This window comes from Coturnix japonica, chromosome 2 (genome assembly GCF_001577835.2).
Source record: "Coturnix japonica isolate 7356 chromosome 2, Coturnix japonica 2.1, whole genome shotgun sequence".
Lineage (NCBI taxonomy): Eukaryota > Metazoa > Chordata > Aves > Galliformes > Phasianidae > Coturnix > Coturnix japonica.
The window spans coordinates 74403017-74428542 of record NC_029517.1 but is presented as its reverse complement, the minus strand read 5'-3'; the positions used below and the strand labels follow the sequence as shown (position 1 = coordinate 74428542).

The window sequence follows — 25526 nt, the reverse complement described above, 5'->3', positions numbered from 1 at the left end:
TGTAACTCCTACACTGGGGTCCTAATCCTTGCTACTGCTTCTGGATGTTGCTGCTGTATTCTGCTATAGAATTTAGGAGCCCAAGATCATCACCATCAGATTAAATCTGAAGGGAAGTGTTTCCATTTTTCTCCAGGAATTTTTCATTCCTAAGCTTGGTCTTGAAATACATTTACTGGTGGAGAAAATGCAAAAGTTGCTTAACAAATAAGTTTGGATACTTTTTGCCAAAATGGCTCTTTGATGTCTGTATACTTAATAAATGTTTTAGAATTTCATTGCTTATAGTGATTCATAATAAATTAATGAGTAATTAAAAATGTTATGAGAAAAAGATATGGAGTTTTAGCCTTTGGAAAAATTTGCTGTTCATTTTACCCTCTGCTAGAATGGAATGCATGTAAATGTGAAGGATCTGATTCCCTATTTTGTTGAATCACTGCCAAGCTAATTCCATTGCTTTGATTTTATAAACAGCTATAAAACTGGTGTGGCATAGTGAATAAACTGTCTGCTAAATTTCAGTGCATGTTGGTGCATTATAGCCGCATGTATTATTTGAACTGTGTGCTTTCCATATTGTTTGAAATTTCATAACTGGCTATTCTGCTGCTTAACAGTAACATGAAAATACACTTGCATATGATTTCTCAAATGTTATTTTGCATGTAATTAAAAGAAAAAAAAGTCAAGTAGGTCTCAAAGATGTTTGTTAATGTATTAGAATTTAAAGTAAGCATATTGTGCTTAAATTTTGATGCCTTGTTGAAAAGATCATACAGAAAGCAGAATCCTGTGAACAGGTTGTGTGATCCATGTAATGCTTTGATTCAAACTCCCAGTTAGAAAATGTATTCGAAACCTTTCCTAAAACAGAAAAACCACTGAGATGAGGCACTTGAGGTAGTCTTTGTCGTAAGTGAAATTCCACTAAGATTTGCTTTAAGTTACACTTGTAAAGTTGATTTAACATCTGAAGTAGACAAGCTGCTGCATGGTTCTATGTAGCACTGGGCTCACATGTCAGTCTTTTGTCATTTCTTTTGCTCTTTTTGGGCCATCCTGAATGCTTCAGAAGCATGGGGCAAGGAATTCTTATGAAGAAAGCAACAGTATTTGTCAGAAATAAGACTTGATTGAATTTGTCTTATTATTTTGGGGGGGACGTTTAGCAATAACCTTTTCCAGATGTTTTGAAAACTGACAGTTAAAAACCTACTATGAAGGCAGGATTGATTTATTTTTTTTAATTTATTACAATATTTGGTAATCACAGCTTTTAACTCTGGTATTTACTCCACAAACCTGAAACTCCTCAAACACTACAAATAAACAGCGTTTTTGGGGTTGTTATTTTTTTCCCCAAATATTTACAGCACTGTCTTGTTCACTACTAAATCTTTTCCATTGTTAAATCTGCATAAGATCTAAGGAATGTATCTTCACATGAAAAATGTTTTTGGGCTGGCTAAACTGCTAGATGTAGTGAAATGTACCAATCAATTAAGGTAAAACACTCAGAAGTGTTCTGCAATGGAAAAACTCACTTGAAATTCATGCAATGTACAGTGCTTTATCATTTAAGTTTTTGTAAATAAAATCTTAAGTTAGTATTTTCCTTAAAAAGAATGAAGTGCAGAACAAATGTTCCAACATGCAAAAATCACAGAATGTCCCAGTGTCTCCCAATTCACATAAGTAACACACTAACAGATAACGTTGGTTGTATTCTCAAATGCAAGCTAGGCTACAAACTGTTATAATTAGAAAGTTCAGCATGGATGGGATAGTACTACAACTAGAAAGATTAGTGCAGATGAGATAGTACTACAAAAGAAAAGGTGCTCACACATCTCTGAAGATCTAAGCTTACAGGAAGGACTCCATAAGGAGGAATCTCCACTCAGAGATCTTTCCATAGTGGCAGTCAGTCCTTAAATGGAGTCTAAGAGAGGTGGAGCCAGGCTCCACCCCTTCCTGTCACACAGGTGAATTGCCTTTACCTGTACTTCCAGGGCTAATCAAGTCCTTTCCCCATGTGCTCAATCAGTGATTCAGGCTGGAATAGTTAGGTCTTTGGTCTTGGAAAGGTCATTTCCACCTCTGCTAGTTACATAGGATTGGTGCTTGTGTGTTTCTAAATGATTTTTTTTTAATCCTGCTAATGAAGGACAGTGATAGAGACAGGCAAAGTCCCAGGTTATATTTTGCTACTTGAATTGTAGTCAAGAACAAATTTGCTGTGATGGAATGAACAATCTTTGAACTACAAGTTATCATCTTGAATATGTGACTTAAGAAGGTTGTAATTTAGGGAAACCGATGCTCAGACAGGTAAAAGTGAACCTTTATGTATCAGACCTCATGCCTTGCATAACACAGACTTCCCTTAAAATTATCTTAAAACTTAAAAAATATCTCCTTCCCCATTCAAAGAAAGGTGACCAAAAAGGGAAAATTAGTATAGCAATGGGAAGGTGAAGACTAGAGAGTGTGGAAAGATTATTCTCTTTGTTAACATTGGTCCTGTTTTCAGGGATATTCTTTTGCTAGTTGCATACTTGATGATGATTATTCATGGTTTTTGTATAATCTTAAGAGAAAATGTAACATTACAGGCAGCTTGTTAAACAACTGCTTTATCAGTGTTTGTTCATTTATTTTGGAAATAACAAAAAAACTTTAGCATGAGAATTACCTGGAGAGAAATAATTCCACTTTGTTGGCTCATCAGCAATTATTTGTCTAACATTTTTCTTGATTTAGGTTATGATTCTTAGTTCATTTATGGCTCGTTGGATTCACTTCTTTGGTATTTCACTTCAAAACTGTAAAGCCAGCTATTGGTTCCTGAGATGACTTTGGATTTTTGTGCGTTAAATGTAGAAGTCAAATATGCCTGATAGGATACACTGCTTAGCTGCATTCATTTTGAGATGATTATTTTTGATGGATGACTGTGCTCATGTGTCACAATATAGAAATAGAAATTAAACAGCATGGGGGAAAATAACTGGGAAATTGGAGTGGGGGTAAGGTAAACCAACAGTAAGTTGAAAATGATAGGCTTATAACGAAGTTTTTCTAGTTACAAGAACAGAAGTGATTTCTCAGTTACTTTCTTTCTGTGTGGCTGAAGAGAACAACTGTGTTTCTGTGTTTTCTTTCTTTTTTTTTTTTTTTTGAACGGCAGTCTTCAAGTTAAATCTGATCACTGGAATTCTGCTTGGGAATTACTTTGGCATCCAAATTAGTGCATGTAAATTATGCATGCATGAGCACAAGAAATAATTTTATGTTCATAACAGCCAATTGTACATTCAGATGAATGTTTGCATGCACAGTCATCCATTTGGAATCAGGCCCAAACTAAATTAGAATTAACAGCATGAGCTAGTTCCAGAATTTAGCTCTCCGTCTATTTATAATAATGTAATATGCGTTAAAAATACCCCCCTCTGCAGAGTACATTCTGCAAAGGCTGTTATAGCCAAAAATCCCATGTAGCTGCAGTGTTGCACCCATCAGGTAAACATGTACATTGGAGATTAGAGGCTGGTACAGCAAGTAGAGCTGACATCAGCGGATATTTGGTGCATGTATAATGTGAGGAAACAGGCTGGACTGCATAGCAGGGAACAGATACATGTGCCCCAAGCACCTCTTCATCTCAACCTCCTCCACTCCAAGCTGCATGAGTAAGGGCTGTGCAAATGAGATGAACTGCTTCCAGAAGGCAGTCACTTCTGTTCAAAGCCCCCAGGATGACCACATACACTTTAAGAGTCATAATAGCTGCCAGCCACTTTGGGCCCCAGGGGTGAGGTCCTGATGTGCTGTGCAGAATTCCACAAGCATGCCTGATGTCTTGTGTCAAGTCGAATGTCCAAGCATGAAGAGAAGTGCTGGAGGAACAGGGCAAATCATTGCTTTATGGTTTTTAAAACCTCATGGGTATTGCTTCCCTTTCATACTTAGTATCTTCCGCTGCCCAGGATCCCAGTCTGTTTGGTGAGCAAGGATTAGGATCGAGTTGTTCATCTCCTGCAGTGTGCATCTGTAGGGCACAGGCACAGTCCCTCCGTTCTGTCTTGTCCCCACCACTCATGGTGAGGCATGTACATGTTCTTTAGGGATGAAACTTGCCTTGGTTCTAACAGATTGGGTGTTTGGACTCAGACTAGTTGCATAAGGCAGAGACCAAATTCTATTTTCTATGGTTGGAGGACAATTCCAACTATGCTTTTAAATCCCATCACAGACTTTCAGACTTTTTAATGTCAGAAGTGGAAAGAGCACTCAGCTGTCTTAAAAAGATGATTTGATGCAGTAAAAAGTGTACCAAAAGAACAGAAGCATACATCAAAATGTATCAGAATACCTACTTGTCCCCAAGAGGGGGCTTTCTGAGGTCTCTACCCAAGGCATTTACTCGGTGCAAGTTGAAGCCAACCACTGACCAAAAGTAATGCTTCTCATTTAGGACATTCCATGTTTCCAAGGAGGAAAGAAGTTTTTCAGTCTTTTCCTTTTTGTATTTTCCATTAACAACATGGAACCTGGTCTGTGAAAAGGAGTGATAAGATTCTCAGTACGATCCTGTGAGATGCTGTTGTGATAACTTTCTCCATTGTTTTTATAAGGAAGCAAATAAAAGTCTAGCATATCATACCTTGGCCCTGAGCTTTTAGAATCTTTTTATATAGTGTATCCTGCCTTAAAACATCACATCTTTACCATAAATTCCACGTTTTGCAGTGAACTGTCAGAAAAACCCAAACATTTAATACAGTAATAATTGAATATCTTTGGCATAGAAAGTGCCAGTTTGCTACTGTGGCTTGTTGTTATATCTGCAGTGAAAATAGGATGAAATTGAATCACATTAATTCCACTGAAATAATAGGGGTGCTGAGCCTTCATCAGTGATTAGGAGAGTGCAGCATTAAGATTTACAGTAGTTTAGAAATGAGTCAAAGGGTGTAGCATTTATCAGTTAGAGCAGAAGTGTGGTATTGCTGGGCTTGCTTTCTTTTTTCCTCTTTTTTTGGCAATTAAATGTAAACTGTAGTTTGCAGATAGTAGTCATTGCACTGAGCAATTGGGAGAAGGTATTTCTGGTGCTGGTAATAGATGGCTGGATGTTTCTGTGTCACAGTTCATCAGATAAGTTGAGGAGACTGCCAGCTCCAGAGATGTACAGTAGCTATTTGTTACACTTGAAGCATGCTGCTTTGCAGACATAGGCTTTAGTGGCTTGTTGCAGTCAGTGAGGAATAATGGCATTTAGGCAGTCCTAAATAAAGTTTTCTGTCTTGTACCTTTTCCTGCTACAAGTCTAATAGATTAAAGTCCTACTCGTACAAAATAACGTAGTCGTTTACTGCATAGCTGTTGTGTGCTGTTTTTTTTCAAATCTTTCTTCCCTCATCTCCACTGACTACTCTAGCAAGAGAATGCTTCTACATACATCCTAACATTGAGTTTGCAAATGCAGGGTTTTGAAGCATCAGGATAAGGTATACAAATACTTACTCTTTACTCATGTTTGTTTCTTTGGGAGATGAGTTGATTTCCTTGTGTATGATATTTACAGAGCATTCAGTGGTAAACTCCATTTAGCAAATATTAATCTATCTGCCGACGTTAGTATTCTGCTGATCCTCTAGGATGGCAGTTCAGATCCAACTTTATTTCACAAGTGGCTGACAGACTGCATTAAACCGTTTTTCTACTTAGTGTATTGACAAGTATCCACATCACTGGGAAAATCATGATTGTCAGAGAGAGGTTGAAGACTTGAGGCCAGGCCCTTCAACAAGTTATTAATTATAAGATACTGGAGCCAGTGGAGTGACAAGAAATAGTCTGTCCAAAGATGTAGTGTTGTGCACATTTCACCCTCATCAAGCATGTTTTCTGTTAGGGCCAGCACTGAGGCCTGGTGGCAATGCTCTGGAAAGGGGTAGGCTGTTGCTGCTCTTGAACTGCCCCACAACAGGCAGGGTTGTGCCTGGTTGTTAAACCCTGCAGTTGAGGGTAAAGACAGACATTAACCCTAATTTAGACTTACCTTACTGTTGCAATAATGCCAACTTGCTTTAGTTTTCATTGTCCATAGCCGCAGTGTCATATATGAAGCAGAGAAGTTTGGTGAGTAGCCTGACAAAATCTGGAGGAGGCAGGATAAGTTGCCAAGGGGACCGATTTTCTAGATGCTCACTAAAGCAAGAAATTTTGTGCTCTTTCAGAACTGGATCCCTCTGGGGAAGGGAAATGAGGCTGGAACCAGACTGGTTGCAATTGTTTCTGTATGAGAGGAGGCTTTCTGGAGCTCATTCCTGGTTCAGGTGTTTCATTCCTTGGAGCTCTGGTTGTTGCAATGGCCTTTGTTAGACTAGATGAGCCTCACTTTGTACCTATTCACAACATCACTGGAAGGATCCTCTAGCTACAGAGCACATTTTGTCAGTGGTATATTTTCTCACTCTGTCTCCCTCCTGTTTTTTCTGGTTTTTGCTCCCATTTCTGCAGGATATATCACACAGCAAGTGTATATCATCAGTGGAATTTGTGACCGGTAGATGCTATTTCTACCATCTTCCCTTCTGCAACAGGAGCTCAGCATCACTGTTGATCAGACTTCACTGCCAACATACCTGCAGTGTCTCCTCTTCAGTCTTTCTTCCTCTTAGGCACTTGGTGGGTGGCTGTCTCTAAGGTTTCACTGTGTTGGGGCAGAAATCATGTTCTTTGTTCCACATGTGTTTCCTTGCTACGTGGACAGTCTTGATTCAGGACCTGCTTCTAAACCACATCTTATGCATCAGCATGTTGAGCAATGTCAGCTATTTGTTGTTACAGCTATCTGATGCTTTCCAAGGCACGGAGTTGCAAATTGAGAACAGTGTTGTACATTAACAGAGTAGCAGATGGAGAGATCTCGCCTGAATATGCCATGAGGTTATCGTTACCTCATTACTTTTTGTGATACGTATCAATTGGAGGTTTTATTTTACATTAATATGTACAGATCTTTTGTCTTTGCTTGAGAAAGCTAGAGTGCTTTCTGCAACAGATGTAACTAATTTTGAGCCAGATTTCAGGCAACCAAAGTTTATCTCCATGCAATTTAAATCTTCAATTAGCATATTAATTCTTTATCCTAATGATGTTCCTTTATTTATTTATTTATTTATTTATTTATTTATTTTTGAGAACTTAAAATGGCTGATTTTTGTACTGGTTTGTGAGAGAAGTAGCTAATTTACACATGATAATTTGTTAAGATTTGACTTGCAGTCACAGGACTGAGCATTTATTCTAAGGGATTTCATGTATTTCCTGCTGTAGCTAGAGAAGTGAAAATAGTGGCTTCAGATAGCAATCATAGCTAGCAAAATTGAAAAATACAACTGTTGTTTGTTTTTTTTTTTAATGTGCTTTTACTCCTTGAGACAGAAGGAACAAACACTTCCAGCATAAGTACAGCTTTCTTTGTTTTAGTTTGATCTCCACAGAAAAGCCTTTCAAATATCCATCTATCTGAGGAAGTTTAAAAAACTCACTCTGATCTCTTAACTGTCATTCTGATCCCTTCAAGGGAAAGACTATGCTTAAAGCATGCGGCAGACAACTGTTAATTAATGCCATATTGGAACTGATGCTGGGGTAAATGAAGTAGTAAAAAAACGGATGAGCATATCTGTATCTGTACTGGGGGGGGCAGGGGGGTGAGGAGGGGAAGCATACCTGCTTTGTTGTTGTTAACACACTTATTAATATTGTTGGTAGCATGGCTGTGGTGTCTCCTTGAGTTTCTGTCTGCAGTGCCAGATCAGCCCAGTGCAAGTGGCATCAAGCCCACAAGGGAGCTGAGCACAAGCACTCCCTGACTCTAGCAACAAAGTGTTGACCACTGCTGAATTAATTTTTTGGCCTTGGATGAGTTTTCCTGCACAGACTGCATTGTTATTAACCAGTGCAGCACACTGTGCTTGCAGATTGCCTGCGCTAATTACTGTTCTGGCTGCCCCAAGGCACTAAACAGTTCAGAGGCTAATTGCAACCAATACAGAAATATACTGAAAATAAAAGCAGAGGATAAGAGGGACAAAGATACTGTGGAAATATAATTTTCTGTGGGTAGTTGTGTGTAAATATAAAATAAATACTGATTTTAGTTGGTTGCCATAATCAGGGGTTTATAGTTTTATTTCTTAAAAAAAAAAAAATAAATAAATATGGTTTAGAGTAGGCATTTTAGGGAAGATGCCAAGTAGCAGCAGGATGTAAGCTTAAGGACCACTTCAGGCAGGGCTTGGTTTGTATTAAAGAAGATGCTAATAAGGTTGGTGGATGAGCAGAGCATCCAGAAGATGGTGAGAGTCAAACATCAGCTACAGGGGCTGGAAACAGCTTCTGTGCAGAAAGGGACAAGGCAGTAGGAAATTAGAAGTGAAGGAGGAAGAAAGGAGATACTCTAAAAGTAGAGACAAAGGAGATAAACCAGGGAGGGAGAGAGTGGTGCTGAGGCACAGCTGGGCTTGTATGATCAAGAGAGCAAACAAGAAACCTTAATGTTAAATGATGGGTGACGAAGGAGAAGGTGTTAGAAGGGGTGGGGGGGAGATAAAAACAGAAATTATGAGAGAGGGAGTAAATACTGACTGAATGAACTTGAATTCCCCAGGGTTCCCAGAAGGAATAGGTTAGAAAAGCAGCTGCCTAGGACACTCTCCTCTGTACTTACCACTTTACTCTCATCTCCTTTAGAGAGCTTAGAAGAAACTACTTATCCTCAGGACGCAGGAGTGGCTTTGTTGGAGATCTGCATTGTTCTCAGCCAGGAAATGAATGGTTGCTTAGGCTGCAAATGGTCCTGCCACACACACAAGCGCAACTCTTCTGTTCTTCAGTATCCATTCCTTCAGCATCTTTATCCTGGCTGAGATACCTTTTTTTCAACATTGTCACCACCATTAGCTCTGTATTTTTGTTAATAGTGAGCAAGAGCCTGCATACTGATCTCGTAAAAATCTGCAGCAGTGGAGGTGGTCTGCTGTTGATGTCGCCACTGCTGAAATGCACTGCCCACTACCTCACTCTCTTTGGTCTCCATAAAAGCACATGTCCATGAAATTCAGTGGGTGTAATTTTTTCTGCATCAAGGAATTCAGTGATATGGCTTTGTTTTGCACACACTTCCATGTCAGATGCTATTTTGTCAGACTGCCCCTCTGCTGCCATCTGTCACACAGCAACAAGATGTAAGAGAGTATTGGTGGGGAAGTTCAATCCTCTACTACCATACCACCAACATCTGCCTCTGACATAAGGGGGTAACGTACTATAACAGAAGGCATTACTTTCAGAGGGGCCTTTGTATTTCCAATGTAAATACACTTTATCATTAAGCACAAGTGACCAAATCGTAGGTAGTTTGTAAGTATGGAAATAAAATTGATTATGTCCATGAGATTTAGTGTCTTTTGAAGAGTAAAGGGAGATGAAAACACCACATGCACTTTTACTTTGTTTAATTTCACGTCCCTTATGTATTTTGAAAATCTAATTGGCAATGTTTTATCTTATAAACCTTTTTTGAACTGAGTGTTTTTGAATAGTATACCTAGGCATCCTACCTTTCCTTTCTCTTTTCATTGTACTTTTGTTGAATTAGCAGTCCTAGTGGTTTTGATCGTGTTGTTATAAGACAACATCTGTTGAGTACACAGTGGAAACTGCTGATGAGAATGAATTTTAGAGCGGGGTGATAGTGTGCTAGTTCCTTTTCTCATGTGATAAGTGATAAGGCAATGCTCCGCTTGTATCAGGGGATGTTCAAATGGACATTGGGAAGAATTTCTTCATGGGTATGGTGGACGGGCTGCCCAGGGCAGTGGTGGAGTTCCCATCCCTGGAGGTATTTAAGAGACGTGGACATGGCACTAAGGGACATGGTTTAGTGATGGGACTTGGTAGGTCAAGTTGATGGTTGGACCTAGTGATCTTGAAGGTCTTTTCCAGACTATGTGGTTCCTTGGTTCTCTGAAACATGGAGTATTTGAGCATCTTCTTACTGAGGAGCTTTCTCTGCTTGTGTAGCTACTAAGCTGTAGAATGTCAGAGTACTCAGTCACAGAAGATAACCAGAGAGAATTAACTGAAACTAACTATGATGTGGAATACTGATAGCAAAATTACAAAATTACAAAACCATGACAATAGGGACTGTAAATGCTCCTGAAGATGAATTGTGGACTACTTTCACATTTCTTTATATTGAGATTTTTTATTATTGCATGTTTCAAAAGCCTTCTGTCCTCACTATTAGCTTCCCTGATTCAGACGGGAGTTTCCTTGTTCTGTCACTTTTCACTGTACAGTTTTGTACTGTATAAGGTTTAGAAGTGCTAGTTGAGATTAATTAGAGAAGTAGAGGTTCACTTGCTATTTTGTGGTCTGATCTTGAACTACTAAAATTATACTGGATCCTGCATCTGCTCAAGTATGTCACATAGAAATTAACTTCCTTTGCAGATATACAAGAATATCAATGAATTGATGGGAAACAGAAATGTGAGTTGACTGCCACCTATCTAAGCTTCCTCAATGTGCGAATGTTATGATGAAGCTGAAAATACACTAATGGTGTCTTTTGTTAAACCCAGGCTGCTTCTTCTTGCTCTCTTTTGGATGCTTCTTGAGTTAAATGAATATGTTGACTAATCCTGTACAGTCTGCAAAATTTACTGTAGAAAATCCTGTTCTTATTTTTTAAGGGTGTGTATTTCGGTGTTAAAGTGCATGACAACATCCTGGTGTACTGAAGAATAATATCGTATGCTGTTACTGTGGTGAAGATATACTCATTGCCAAACAGTGAATCAAGTCGATTAATAAAAGACAGTTTGGGTAGAAAAACAATGTTTTTAAATGTCGCTTATGTTGGTTATGGGATACATGCTGAGTTAACCTCATTGAACTTTTCCCCAGGAATTGATGCGCTTACAATTGGCGGGTCATTATGCTGCTCCACCTGTGTAGTGTTAAGGTCAGTGTGTTTTTCTGATTATAAAACCCATCCATACCATTCCATTATAAATTCACTGTCATTCATAATGGAATGTGCCAAAGCTCAGAGCTCATTGCAGCTGCCCCTCGTCCATGTTTAAGATACAATGAAGCAGTTCAGCTAATTTGAGCATCTTTTCAATAACATGTCCAACCAAATTTCATTTGCAGTAATCTTTTCTTTTGTTTCTGTTTTGTTTCTGTTTTATTTCTGAACTTAAGTAACCATCTGATATCAGTGTTGTTTTAGTTTTGTGTTTTATGTGACATGCCCAATAATTCATTCAAGACATGGTAATTGTCTTAAGATCCTAGCAAGGAGGTCCTGGGAGCAGCAGGCAACTGTAACGTTTCCGTTGCATGTGTTTATGCACAGGCAAAGCACAGAATGCATCAACCAATCACCTTCACAAGGCATTTCCTGAAAGCTACAGCTTTTAACCATGAATTATTTTGGAGTCATCAAGACACAAATCAGCCATCACAGCAGACACTAATGTGTGAGCTGCAGAAATGTCTGACTGTCATTAACCACTTCTATGGGACCTATGAGATGATCTGCATGCATAAGAAAACCACTGCTGCTGTATGCATCTTCCTGCACAGCTTAGTTTTCTAAATTGCCATGCATTATCAAGGAGGGCCAGAATGTGCATTAAAGCCTATCAGTTGTTATATCTGTCACTGAAATGTTGTTATTATTGGGTTTTTTGTTTGTATGTTTCACGAGGAAATGCATGCAGCCACATAGAATCATAGAATTAGCCAGGTTGGAAAAGACCTTGACAACAACTGTGAATTTTTGTGAGAGTGTTCAACAGCACTCCTCCTTTCACCTCTCTATAGCTGTAAACTCAGTGATATTGTACACATGTACATCTAAATTTCCCCAGAAGTATGTGCTATACATCTCAAGGTGTGTTGAAGTTGGAAAGAACTGGAAAGTGTGTCTGTGTTTGAAAGAACACCACTTTTGGTGAAAAGTAATACTTGAATGTTGTAGCTTCTGAAAACTGTTCACCATCTGACACTTCATGTGCCAATAATATGAATTTGTAAATTACTGCATGATGTAAGTACGTATCAAGAGGATTTACCAGTTTTGTTCCATGACTCCAACAAGAAAAAACAAAATAAAACAGGATTTCAATTTGGCCACTGTCCAAAATTTAAATAAAATATCCCCCTGAAAGAAAAGGTTTTGTTTGTTGTAGGATAGTGTGTTCTTTCCTAAGTAAAGAGTGTTGCTTGAAAAGGGCGAAGAGGTTCGGCAGAAGATAAACCCCCTTTGCATTCCATCTTGTCCTCAGATATAAGAGGGGTTGGGGATGGCTGTGCTTCAATTCTAAGTGATAACCAATGTGGCACTGTAAGTCCAGTCATATTCTATATACGGACTGCCACAATTATAGGTTCACCAACAGCACACTGCCCAATTCATCTAGCAGCATTTGAGGTGAGCTCTCATAAAGACTCCTAAGAAATTTGGCTGGGCCCAACAAGAAGTCTCATGGCAACAGTGTGGTTTATTAAAGCAACTGACTATCGATTCTTTTGAATTGCTGGTGATAAATGCATGTGAGATTAACCAAAAGCATGAATAACATGACTGACTGCAACGTGGAACAGCTCTATGGAGAATTCTAAGTTTCCCAGGGAAGCACTTTGTATAACTGGGTGGGCAAATCTTATTCAATTGACATTCCAATGGGTTGGTTTTGGTTTTGTAAAAGGTAAATATGCTGTTGATTTACATTCAGAATTTCCAAAGTGGACACCTGCATTGCATCTGTAGTATTTTGCAGCTTTGCCTTGTGTGACATACCCCAGTGTTGCTTTTTTGATGTGCACAAGTATTTTGATTGTGAATTTAAATTTTTTCTCAAGATGTGGTCCGTCTCTTCAAAGCCAATAGGAAAACTGTCTGAAAATCTCCATTAGTTTGTGAGATTCTATGGGACAGAACTAATTAAAATCAATGAATGTTCAATTTGTTTAATTTTAAACAATTTACAGTGCTAGCTGCATTATTCTACAATACATAGAGAAAGCTTTGTCAAATACATTTGAGTATATTCTGTAATCGAAGTGGGATTTTAAAAACCAAAAGTGTCAGTGAGATTTTTTTTGACCTTGTAATTTCAATGAGTTCATCCTTCATGACATTAAGTTTTCAGTTCTGTATTTCTTCACTTCTTGAAGAAAGATTGCACGCTTGATGCCCCCTTTATCACTGTATAAAAAAAAAAAATCACAACAGATTTACTAGGAAGCTGGAAGTTTATCATACATATGTGCTTCATTTCACTTGTAATTAAACTTTATTGGACTTTGTGTGGAAAGGATGTAGTGCTATGTTAGAGTTAAGTCAAATTCTGCTCCTCCAAAGTCACTTTGATTTGGCTTCTGTTGTATTTTCATAACTGCTTGTAACCAGCCCCAACACCTGATTCTGCAGACGTGCACACATGAGTAAATTCCCTTATTTGAGTAATCAATTAAACTGGTGAGGTGCCTACAATTTGTATAGCTTGGTTTCCCAGGCTGATAAGACTCCTATGATTGCACTTTCTGTCTGCCTGTCACTTCCATAACTAATTACTTTTGAAGCCGTTGGCTAATTTCTAAGCAGAGTAGCTGTCTGTGCACTAATTGAGTTTCTTCAAAGTCTTGGTGGTTGGGGAGATGAAATAGAGCCATGTTGGGCAGGCAAAGGAAGGCAGAGCCCTCCTGCCACTGGTTCCAGCTGATGGGGTTATCTGGATATTGCTTGAGGTGTTGTGGCTTTTTTTTGCAGAGAAATGGACTGAAAAATTATGGGATTTTGGTGGAGATTTGTTGGTAATGAGATTACAGCGCTGGAGGAAAATAGTTTCATTAATTCTACTGTTGGTTTGTTTTTGTTTCTGTGAATGCTCTCTCAATGAGATCCGAATGTCTTCAATACAAATAATCAGCTTCTAGTTAGAGGTTAGAAAAACAACATAGTCAACTACTGTTCACTAATATTGAGAGAACGCCTTCTGGAAACTTTGTTATGTGGTCTATTAGTTAATGTATTACAAGTGATAAACTTCCCAAATTAGTGTCCTTTCTGTTCACAGCTCTTCGACAAAAATGAATTTTTGTAGTCTTTGAGAACTGCTTACCTGTTCAAAAGCCAAATTTTAACCTCTCTGACATTCCAATTTTACAAGTCCAAGTTATGTATAAAATTTTATGTTGAATGGCATCTTGTAGTACAAGAAATGCTATTAATTTTAACAGACCAGCCAGAGACCAAACACCTCTCAATTGATTTGTACAAAGAATTGGACACTAGACAATTTTCGTGGTCCTAATCAGAATGGAACTAGGTCCTACAGCAAGAATTTCAGTGAGATGTGATTGTTACTGTGACTCCTATGACGGGCTGTGTGATTGTCAATCTTTCATTCAGAACTTAAGTTTATGACCAGCATAGATGAATAGTTTTCTGATTTGCCTAATTCCACAGGTTCTTATGAATACTATTTAAAATTTAGCCTTTCATTGCATTGCATTGGAAGGTAATCCTCAATGGATTTAGAGCACTTCATTGACAGAGAGGTTGTTACTAGAAAAGTAAGTTCAAAAATTTTTGTTCACTTATTTTTAAAAGTGCAGCCTTACAAACTGTAATTCTCAAGGAACCAATGGCATCAAAAATGCTGTTAACTCAAGCTAAAGGTACTCATTAATGTGAGATGAAGATATGGCTTGAACCTTTTTCAAGAACATTTATATGCTTGTGTCTGTCAGTGAGTAGAATTTGACTTCTTTTGGTCTATGTCACCAATGTTCTCATCTGAAAACTTTCCTGAGGTCTTAAGAACACAAAGAATTTGAATTAGGGTAAAAAGAAAAATGAAATTAGACCCTGCCACAAAAATGTGAACAGATATATTCCCATGCACAAAATTTTGTGATACAGCAGGTTTTGAGTTTAATTTGATTGGAAGCAACATCAAGCACACTCAGTGAAGGTCTGGAGATAGCATAATGCGGGATCTATTTGGCCAGTTGATTTCCAAATGTCAGGAAATATTCCAGGCTTCACTGAAAGGTGGAAGACAGAGCTGAGGGCATGCCCAGTAAGCTGGTGTCTGGTTTGTTATTGTCTGTGGATCAAAGAAGTGGTTGATGGAGGTGTTAGAACCCAGCAGTCTTCTCAGACCTACCTGCCTCTGCCCTGCCTCTCTGCCCTAGGGGATTAAGATGCTGACATTTCAAAACTCTTTCCTCTTAAAAAGAAATGAAGATGTGGGTTAGAATCATGACAGAGTGTACAGGCAATGAATGAACTGAGATTTAGAATGCTCTCTGCTGTGGTGCAGGGAGTCTGCAACTGTGGTCTTCTGGAAGGAACCATGAATGAAGAGAGTTGCTTGCCAGCCCTCCTGTTTTTGTATTCAACATCCCTACATGGAAACCAGTGTCTGTCTTATGCCTGTACAGCATCTAGTGACTTCTTCACTGTCCCACCCTGTCTAGGATTGAGAAAAAGATGATAATATTATTGAGTGAGGAAGAGGAGAGATACTCTGAGAATTGCTAGAGAAGAAAGAGAAGAATACAGGAAAGACACGTAGTTATCTATGGACATGGCAGGGACCTTGCTGGCAGCCTAGAGTCATGGGAGAGAGGAGGGAAGGGAAGGTCTTTAGTCTTTTTGTAGTGAATTGTGCTTACTATGTATGTAGGGATTTTGCAGCTAATGGCAGCGATGGATACTTTGAGACACATGAATGGATCCATCCCTTTGTGTTGTGCAAAGTGGACATAAAGAGGAAAGTATCAGTGGTGAAAACAGTATGGTAGGTGCAAGCTTTGTAGGATAAATCCTTCTTCAGTATGTGTCCACACAAACCTTTGGTGTGCAAAGATTCATGCTTGTGTCTGAACGGGGGCTAATCAATATTACAAACTTAAAATATCTGGGCTTAGTTGCTTATTGTTACCTTTTTTTTTTTATGTGTGTGAGTTTTACAAACAATCTGTTGTGCCTAGGATTGAAAAAAATGCATTTGACTTAGTTCTCTTTTTGTTTGTTTACTTCTTCTCTCTGGTAGCAGTATGCAGTACAAAAATCGCACAAGCTTTTTTTTTTTTTTTTAGTGAACACTAAGATATAGAAGATAGCATAGAAGATATACTATTGCCCTGATGTCAGAGGATGTTGAGATTTTACACACCGTAAGAAGTTAGGACTCTTTTCAGCAAAAAGGTTTTTGGAAGAGTCTTTGGACTCTGTGGAGTTGGGTAATGTGGGGCCAATTCTAAGCAGAGAGTTGATTGTAGCTGACAGTTCTGGGAAACGCTGTATATTAAGGGATATCCTTCCATGGCTCATATTTACTCTGTATCATTTCCTTCATATTTTTAGTATGTGCTTTTAATCTGCCTAATGATTTCTATTTCGCCTGCCTAAATGTATTTAGAAGATACATTTTCTGACACTCTCAGAAATGCTTGGTTATTTATGTCTTTCATTAGAAAATTATAGAGTTCAAAATGATTATACATAGATCTCACCATCTGACTTAACCTGGATCTCACCAGTCACAGGCTCTCTGAACAGTTGAAGAGAGGGGGAGCTGGATAATCCTAGAGAAAGCCTTGTTTGGTCTCAGTCTTTTTTGGGAGGTGCCCTGTCTCTTGCTTCTGCCTATACAGAAAGTCCTAGGAACTTGCATCCCTGAATTAGTGACTTCATTTGGAACTGGGTGAATCTGGGCCATCGTGAGTGCTGTTAAAGACAGCAGTGTTTTGCATGGGGGATGTACTGGAAGAAATGAAGCTACCGGTTATTAAAGTCCCTCAGGTAAATTGTTGTTATTGTGTGTGGAACCTGAAGCAGGGTGGTTAGCTGCTTGGTGCTCTCAGTATGAATACCAGTTGCTCATTTCATAGAGGAACAGCAATTTCATCCTTCAGAGGGGAGCCATATCCTTGTTCTTACCTCTTCCCTCTTGAGCCCCTGTGGAGTAAACAGAGTTCCAGGGGGACCAGTGAAATCCATCTGGATCTGATGGGAAGAGTGATTGGACTTCAAAAAATTACCTCTTGTGAGACACACAGACTCTTTTGGGCAGCTCTCTGCTGAGGTTGTGCTTCTTTACTTCAAATAGCAAATCAAACAAACTACCTGGTACTGAATGATGATCATGTGTTTTTGTTTTTTTTTTACCTGAAGTGATTATTGTATACAAATATTGTCCTTGTGTTTAAAAAGATGAGAAGTGATGTTTAGTCTTTGGCATTGCTGTCACTAGGGCTGTGGCGGTGAAGCTGGAGTTGGTGGACACGGGGATGTCTGTTAGGAAGGGACTGTGTTCCCCTACCAGGTGAGTGCTTCATCTTTCCCCTGGAAAGAGACAGTCCCTGTGCTTCATTTGTGTTATCCCTTAGCAGTGTAGTGGCACTTTCCTGCCTTCTGCTGGTATTTAAAACCAAGCCAAAATACAGATTTCCTGTTCTATGTGTCATAAAGCACCAGCAAAAGCTAGCACTGTGCACTTCAGAGTATTTGATAATAGCATGTGAGCAGATTCTAATATTCTTTCTTTCATCTTGTAGTGTGAAAGGAACAGTGATGCTGTGCAGTGTTATCATGGTTTAAAATGTTACTTTATTGACCCTTTTATTAGTTCCTTGCAGTTGTCTCTTTGAGTTTTTATATCGAGGCCCTGCTGCATGTCTAACTGTTGTTTCATACCCGAATATGTATTTTACTAATGTTGGCAATAATTTTGGATCACTTTTCTCTAATCCATAAATCTGATGGCTGCTTCTCATTCCTTGCTGTGCCAGTTGGCTAAAATGATACTGCTTTCTTGCTAAGAATTTGAGAGAAATGAATAAATTAATTTTCTTCTTTGCTGCATTCTGTTGCAGAAACTTCCCAGTGCTTTTTGTAGTGAACTGTGTCTGGGTTATCACTGTGTCTTTATAAACTTGTGGAATGCTATTGTTAATTGCTTCTAGTGAAACAGAAGTAGTTTACATTGTAGAGGCTTGGAGTGATCTCATCAAACAACAGTGAAATGCTATTTTTACAGAGAATCTTGTTTGGTTATACAGCGCAAATCTTAATTCGTAGAATCATTTAATTGGAAATACAGTGTGTCTGCCTTTCAACACACTTTCCTGAGTTCACTGGACAGCACTCCTTTTGTACTTCTTCCAGAAAGAGAAGAGATAAAGCATTATTATTTTTTTTCCTTTTTCTGAACTCAAGTTTTCTGCCTTTGGTTATATTGCCATGTAGTTCCATGTCCATCCACTTGTGCCCAGGAGATTGCTTAAGTGCTCTCAGGAAATGTGGACTGCTCTTAATTTTTGGGTGTAGTTACTAGACGTGTTCTGTAGATGCTAAGAGTACCTCTGGCTCTGTACTGCCAGATCTTGCTGCAGTGACTAATACACCTACATGGAGAATCAATCCCGCACACCAGCATCAAACCTTGCCAGTCTGACCTCAGGGCCAGTTCTTTCATTTTGATTCAGATTTTCACAATGATTTGCACATCACTGAAGCAGAGTTAAATGGAAGAGGATGCATTAACATAGCAGTAAAGCTAGACTGGAAATGCACAAATGTCAGGAAATGGAAAAATGAACTACCTATTAATGTCCATTTGAACCACTACAGATGTATAATGGCTTAGATTTCCAATTAGTGTTTATTATAACCATAAATATATATACAGTATGCCAAAGATGTGCAATATTAAGACAAATGTTCTTTGATGTTATTGCAGCATGAATCTCTTTGAGACATTTGTAACCTCCTTCATTTTAGTCGCCCCAAGAGCAGCAGTTTCATCTGTACACTCTGTAATACCATGCAGAAAAATGGTTCTTGTTAGACTTGTGGGAGCCTGTAACACTGTCGTGCTATTAAGTAATTCCTTTGGAGCTCTGAGAAATCATTCCTGTGCCTCTCAAGTAAAGGGTCTGATCCTGAAATGTTCTCTGGGCTGTCCAGATCCTATTGTTTTGCAGTAGTCTCCAATCTCAGGGTTGATTGTACTGTACCTGTGGTGATGGGAAATGCCAGTGTTCCTCATAAGGAGGAATTCATTATCAATTTTTCACTCTTCCATCCAACAGAGCTGAGTTTCCCATCACACAGGAGTTGCCTGCAAAAAACTGTGGAGAAAGCCCTTTCGGCAGGCTCAGCTTGAAGATAAAGATCTGCGCCTCCTTATAGGCGGTGCTACTTTTCTGCTTGACTTCCTGGCTTGGTATTGAGGTATTACTCTGTATGTTCACACCTGAGATACAGCTTGAGCCTTAAAATCATTTTTAAAATTGACCACCCAATTGAATCTTTAATAGAGATTGATACTATCTTATATTTCTGTTAGTGCAATATCCACCTTGATACAAGTGAACTTACTTCAAGAGTTTTGCTGTCATAATTTTTTTCTTTGACCAGCCTGCTCTAAATTTCTACTTCTGTGTCTGTCTTACAAAACACATAACCTTTTACTTGTAATTTGCAAAATATATCAGGAGAACCTTCATCTCCAGAGGAGAAACAAGGAAACAGGGAAGTGCATGACCAGTTTGCTCATGACATCAGACTTAGCAACAGTCTTGTAAAACTTTCTGACAGGCGAATGTGCTGTGTCCCAGGCTTCCCACCATACAAAGCTGCCCTTGGAATCCTGGTTTCAGGGTTGCTTGCAGACATCTGCATGTCTTCACGTCCCTTAGTTAGAGCCCTTTGTCAGCTGACTAATAGCACCTCCTTATTTCCTGTAGTTTCCTCTTTTGCTAGTACTCCAGTGACCACCTGTGTTTCAGCCATATCAATATCTTTTGTATGGACAGTAAAAGACTATCATACCACAATCCTGACCTGCAGAGACAGAGCTGCTCTGTCAAAGCAGTAGTAGTGAGTAACTAGTTATGGTCAGTGTATCTGAAAGGCAGTTCTGAAATATCTAAGAAGCGAAAGAACGCCTTGCAGACCCTGAGTTGGGGTCTATCTTTATATTGCTAAGGCATCATGTATCCTTCTGGCATAATAATCCCAAATAATAACATTCTCACCTCCTCAGGCAGAAAGCACTCTAGCTCTCCAGTAGAAGCTATGTAGCAGCTCTGAGTCCTTCAGAGTAATTTGCTGTAAAGATTATTCTGATCTCTGGGAGATGGAATTTTCTGGGTGCCATTTTCTGGGGGAGTGGAGGAAGGGCAGCACTTGCAACAGCTCTGCTGCGCAGTGCCAAACGGAAATGGGGCACATAGAGCTGTAAGTATGAAAGGGAAGTAAATATGGAAGTACATGGAAGTAATATTTCTGAAGTATTTACTGATCTTAAGTTTTCTGTTCATGCATTTTTTGAGATCAGTATTATTTACAGATCTTGTCTGTCATTTCCTTTGACTTCACCTTTCTTCTTTCGCTTGTTAGGGGAAGTTGCATTTCTGTGAAAGAATAACTTCCTAAAATTTGTTTTTATCTGATGTTTGAAAGATGGAGTTAGTATTGTAAATAAGAGGCAGGTTCTGTCCACAGATAATTCTCAAAAAATCTCATTTTAGTAGGATTTTACAGAGTTAGTTTTATTAGCACATTGATATTTTTGTCTAAATACTTGTTGCTAAGCTGTCTGTACATGAAAGGACTCTTTCTGATATGAAAAATAAATTTAATTAGTGAATTAATTGGAGGAAATTCTAACTTACCCTAGCTTAGCTGATAGCAGTAGGAAATCTATGTGTTATCCAACAGTGGTTATATTAATTCTGTGCTTTGACTTGATATTAATTTTAAAAAATCTCTATTAGCTGGTTTTTCATAATCTTAGTTGTGATGGTGAATGGAGTAATATCCAGCTGGTGACTGCTCAAGAACAGTGTTGTCCAGCAGTCAGTATTATGGCCTGTCCTATTTAATATCTTTATTGATGACCTGGACAAGGGGATTGAGTTCACTCTCAGTAAGCTGGCAGATGACACTAAATACCTGCTCAAGGGTAGGAAGGCCCTTCAAAGGGATATGGACAAGCTGGATCACTGGCCTCAGTCCAGTGGGATGAAGTTCAACAAGACTAAGTGTCAGGTTCTGGACTTTGGTCACAACAACCAGCGTTATGCCTGTAGTATTCTCAGGTAGCCAAGAAAGCCGATGGCATCCTGGCTTGCATCAGAAATAGTGTTACCAGGAGGAACAGGGAGGTGATTGTCCCCCTGTACTCAACACTGGTAAGGCTGAGTCTTGAGAAGTGTGTTAGGTTTTGGGCCCCACACTACGAGTAAGACATTGAGGGGTCTGAAGCACAGGTCTTATGAGGAGTGACTGAGGGAACTGGGATTTATTAGTTTGGTGGAGAGGAGGCTCAGGGGAGACCTTATTGCTCTCTACAACTACTTGGAAAGGATGTTGTTGTGAGATGGGGGTCAGCTTCTTCTCTGGTGTAACTAGTGACAAGCATGGTGAAAAAATGTCTTCCTAATTTACTTTCAGTAATTTAGCTTTATAATTTACATTGTACACTGTATAATAAAAATGAGAATGTAGCTGTGTTCTTTTTGTTGTTGTTGTTGTTGTTGTTGCTGTTACGGTCGGTATATGTGATGGACCATATTGCTTCCACAAGGAGCAGAGAGGATCTTTCTTTAATTTTTTTAAAGCCTTTTTTTTTTGTGATTAGTACACTGTCACCAGTGCTTTGGGTCTGCTTGCGCATTTTACAGACACAGATATTAGAGTTGCATGTTAAAGCTGAAAAACTGGCAATTACATGTGGAATAATTATTTGCCCTGATCTTTGTTCTACTTTACTCATACAGCCACGCATGTATGGTATTATTTATAATAAATGCATGACATCTCATCATGCACCATGATGCACTTTGTGCGAGTCACTCGGCTTGTCTCAAGAGAGGAGGGTAGATTGGAATTTAAATACTTTTTTGACTGCTGACACAATGACTGCTCTGAAGCAACCTCCTCCATTCCCATTATTTGGCTGGTATATTCTTAAATCCCTACCAGAGAGGATAGACATTGTATTCACAGTCTACTGAAAATTAAAATTAAAAAAAAAAAATAAAAAAAATAGAGAGAGAGAGAATAGCGTGAGAAGCATCAGCTATAATGAAAGACACTGCAACACTTAGTTTGTATTTACACTTCAGTGAAAGCATCTTTATTTTGGTATGAGGGATTAGGGCACAAACTCCTCCAGTTTGGAGATGGGAAGAGAAGTTCTTAATCATCTAATCTAAACCAAACAGGCAAATGTAGTGACTGTGCTTTAATAAAGATTTCTCTGCAGATGTAACAAGAATTACTGAGGAGAGGAACTGACTCCACGAGTCAAAAGTAGAAAGCCAGCCTCCTGGTTCTAAAGAGAACGACTACCTAGCAGACTAATAGTCACAATGTCTGTGTCTAAATGTGTGCATTAACTTCAAGGAAGACAACTGCTATTGTTTTCCTCACACACTGCCAATTGCAGCTGGGCTTGGCAGTGTACGGCTTACTTTTGCACTTGTTTTCATGGCAAGAGTTAAAGAGTAGAAGTTGGAGTAGCAATATCTTTTTCCTGCTAAACTTTTTTCTGCCACATGTCAGTGCCAAGTGCTTCTCTCTTAACCTCTGATGTGCTGCTTTCCATAAACTTTGACATAACTGAAATATGAATTATACTGCAAATACTCCTCTCTCTTTTTTTCTCTACAGAATCTTTACCAAAACAGGTTCCTGGGCCTGGCAGCCATGGCATCACCATCTAGGAACTCACAAAATCGGCGCCGGTGCAAAGAGCCGCTCAGATACAGCTATAACCCTGACCAGTTTCATAACATGGACATCAGGAACAATTCCCATGAGTCAGTCACCATTCCTAGGTCGACCAGTGACACGGACCTTGTCACTTCAGACAGCCGATCTACCCTAATGGTCAGCAGCTCCTACTATTCCATTGGGCACTCACAGGACCTAGTGATATACTGGGATATAAAGGAAGAAGTGGATGCAGGGGACTGGATTGGCATGTATCTCATAGGTAGGTCCCTCTTACACCTTCCCATTTGCTTTTCTTGTTGCATTTATTGGTTTTAAATGTTAGAGTATTATGGGCTAATGATTATAAAGACCTAATACAGCTCCACTGAATGTAATCTCAAAGTGGGTTTGTATACTACAAGATTTCTTTGGCTACTGAGTTGCTAGTTGTAGTCCCAACTCCGACTCTCTGCAACAGAGATATGACAATCCTTTCTATTGGCAATTTCTTGAAATTTCAAAGCACATCATTTTTAAAGCCACTTAAATATTGTGCAAATGCCTCCTGTGCAAAGAATGCATGGTGTTTTCAGGGTTTCCTTTTGCAAGTCCTTGAGTAATTTGTAACAGATGAGAGATTTTAGAAGTCCAGAATATGAATAATTAAAAAAACCTGTGAAGCAGTATGCCTTTTCCTATACAGTCAAAAGGGTATTTTTTTAATAATAATTATAGACTGAGGCAGACTGAAGTTGTGTCCTAGAGGACTTTTTTTTTCTTTCACACTTTGGAGTTTGTATTCAGCCATTAGCACATTTTTGACATCTCCATCTGTTTAAAGCCTAGCTCCACATAAGAGTAATAAGAGATGGTTTTAATGGACTTTTACCTAATTGTTTCACTTTGATATAAAATAAGCATTTTGACCTGATTTGATTCCTATGGAAGTAGTCAGTCCTGCTGCCTAGACTGAAATCTGTGTTAATTCTTTGCCATCTGATAAGTTTTAAGCACAATGGATTAGTTTCAGACATATTCCCCTATGTATTAGAGGTCTTAATATGAAGTTCTAAATGTTTGTGCATTTGTAAATTTGTCAAAATCTGTAAATTGTGCATTACACAGAGGGAAATGTTGATCAGGTGCTGCCCTTACCTGTTTGGATGAGCCTGCAAAGCACTAAGCAAGCATTTTACTTCCAGTAACAATGCTGTATCTTGCACAGACAGCAGGCTAAGCAGATAAGGTTATGAGTTGGGCAATAATGTATATTGTTTAAACACTTCAGTGGATAAGATCAAAAACATTCACATCTTGCGCTGAGGATGTTGGGAACAATGATGTTGGCAGTATACAAGATGTGAGAAGGAACTAGTGAGACTGAAGCAGATTTGGCAGCATAGTGGTTGATACTGGAAATGGAGTTCATTGTATTGGTGGGACTTGGAGACGGAGAATACGAGGATGGCCTAGGACATGGAGGGAAAGGAGTGAGGTACGTAGGAAGCCAGGCTTTAGTACTTCTTCCCATGAGTAACTGCATAAAATAACCTGTTTTGAAAATCAATGAAAGTAGGAGTCTGGAGTTTAAATATTTCAGGAAAAACAAACAAACAAAAACCAGACTGGATTACAGATGCATTGAAAGCAGTTTGGTTTGTTGGTCTTAGCAATTACTTCTGTTTACAGTTAAGATTGCAGATGAAAAGATGCAGCAACTCCCGTTTCTAGGCACTGTGACTATTCTGCAGTAGTGCAAACAACTCATGAAGAACTGTATTGCTCCTGTAAAAAGAGGAAAAGAGCAACTTCTGGTGGTCTGGAGTCAACAGAAAGTTCACAGAGCTGTTGCATGTTGGATGAAGTCATTAAGACAGGTTTTTGAGTTCAAATGATTGTTTCAAGGGCTATTAAGGTACATCCATCTGATTAACTTCAATTTTTTTTGACAGGTAACCTGAATACATAGAGGGTTAACTGTGAAATGAAAAACTCTCCCTGATAGTCCTTCATACTTTACTTAATCAACAAGGATGTTGCCCCAAGCACCCCGATAAACTAGAAGTATAAGTTGTGAAATGCATCCTTGCACCTACTGGCAGAGTGCCTGATGCTAATGGAAAGAATCAGTGGCTCATTCTGATGAATGCTGCTGCCAATTGAAAAATGTTTACTGTTTTTATTCCCCAATAAATGAACCATTGACCCTCAGTTTCTTTGGAGGTGTATTGTCCCCATCCTCTCAGGTTCCCAATCTAAATACTCAAGGAGATAGCAGACAGGAACACCTTAATTTCTTTTACTGTTTCCACTCTTTTCTCTCCTTCCTTTCCAAAACCTAACATGAGGTGAGATTTACTTTTCTGGTTACTATGAAGAGTGTGGTAGACTGTGAAAATCACTTGATTTTTTGGTACTGATGTGATGTGAACAAATCTTGAAGCCCAGGCAAGTGATCGGTGCAGTGACTGTATCTATCCATTTATGATACAGAGCAATTCTAGAGGAATGGATCTCTAGAAGCAATCAGCTATTGAATTCATTTCAAAGGGTCTGTCTTTAGAGCAGCTTCAGTCTAGTCAAGTAGTAGTTATGGTGCAACTTTCTGTTTCGATCCACCAGGAAAGAATAGAGTCTGTGTGCCTGAACTAAAGCAAGCGCAATGGGAAGTATCATTACAAAA

At 38.9% G+C, this 25526-nt stretch overlaps 1 protein-coding gene across 16 annotated transcripts in view; it reads left to right on the top strand.

Moving 5' to 3' along the window:
* Positions 1-25526, top strand: part of HECW1 (HECT, C2 and WW domain containing E3 ubiquitin protein ligase 1) — a 203647-nt gene that overhangs the window by 45878 nt on the left and 132243 nt on the right. For 13 of the 16 annotated variants that reach the window (XR_004306356.1, XR_004306357.1, XM_032443004.1 and 10 more), the window contains one exon: positions 22799-23123. Coding sequence is in view for 14 of the 16 variants with exons in the window: in XM_032443004.1 (XP_032298895.1) it covers positions 22799-23123 (325 nt within the window). In the remaining 2 variants the exon portion in view is untranslated. Of the gene's footprint in view, positions 1-10998; positions 11057-17420; positions 17442-22798; positions 23124-25526 lie in introns of those variants that run through there. The other 3 variants (XM_032442997.1, XM_032442996.1, XM_032443000.1) reach the window with 2 other exon arrangements.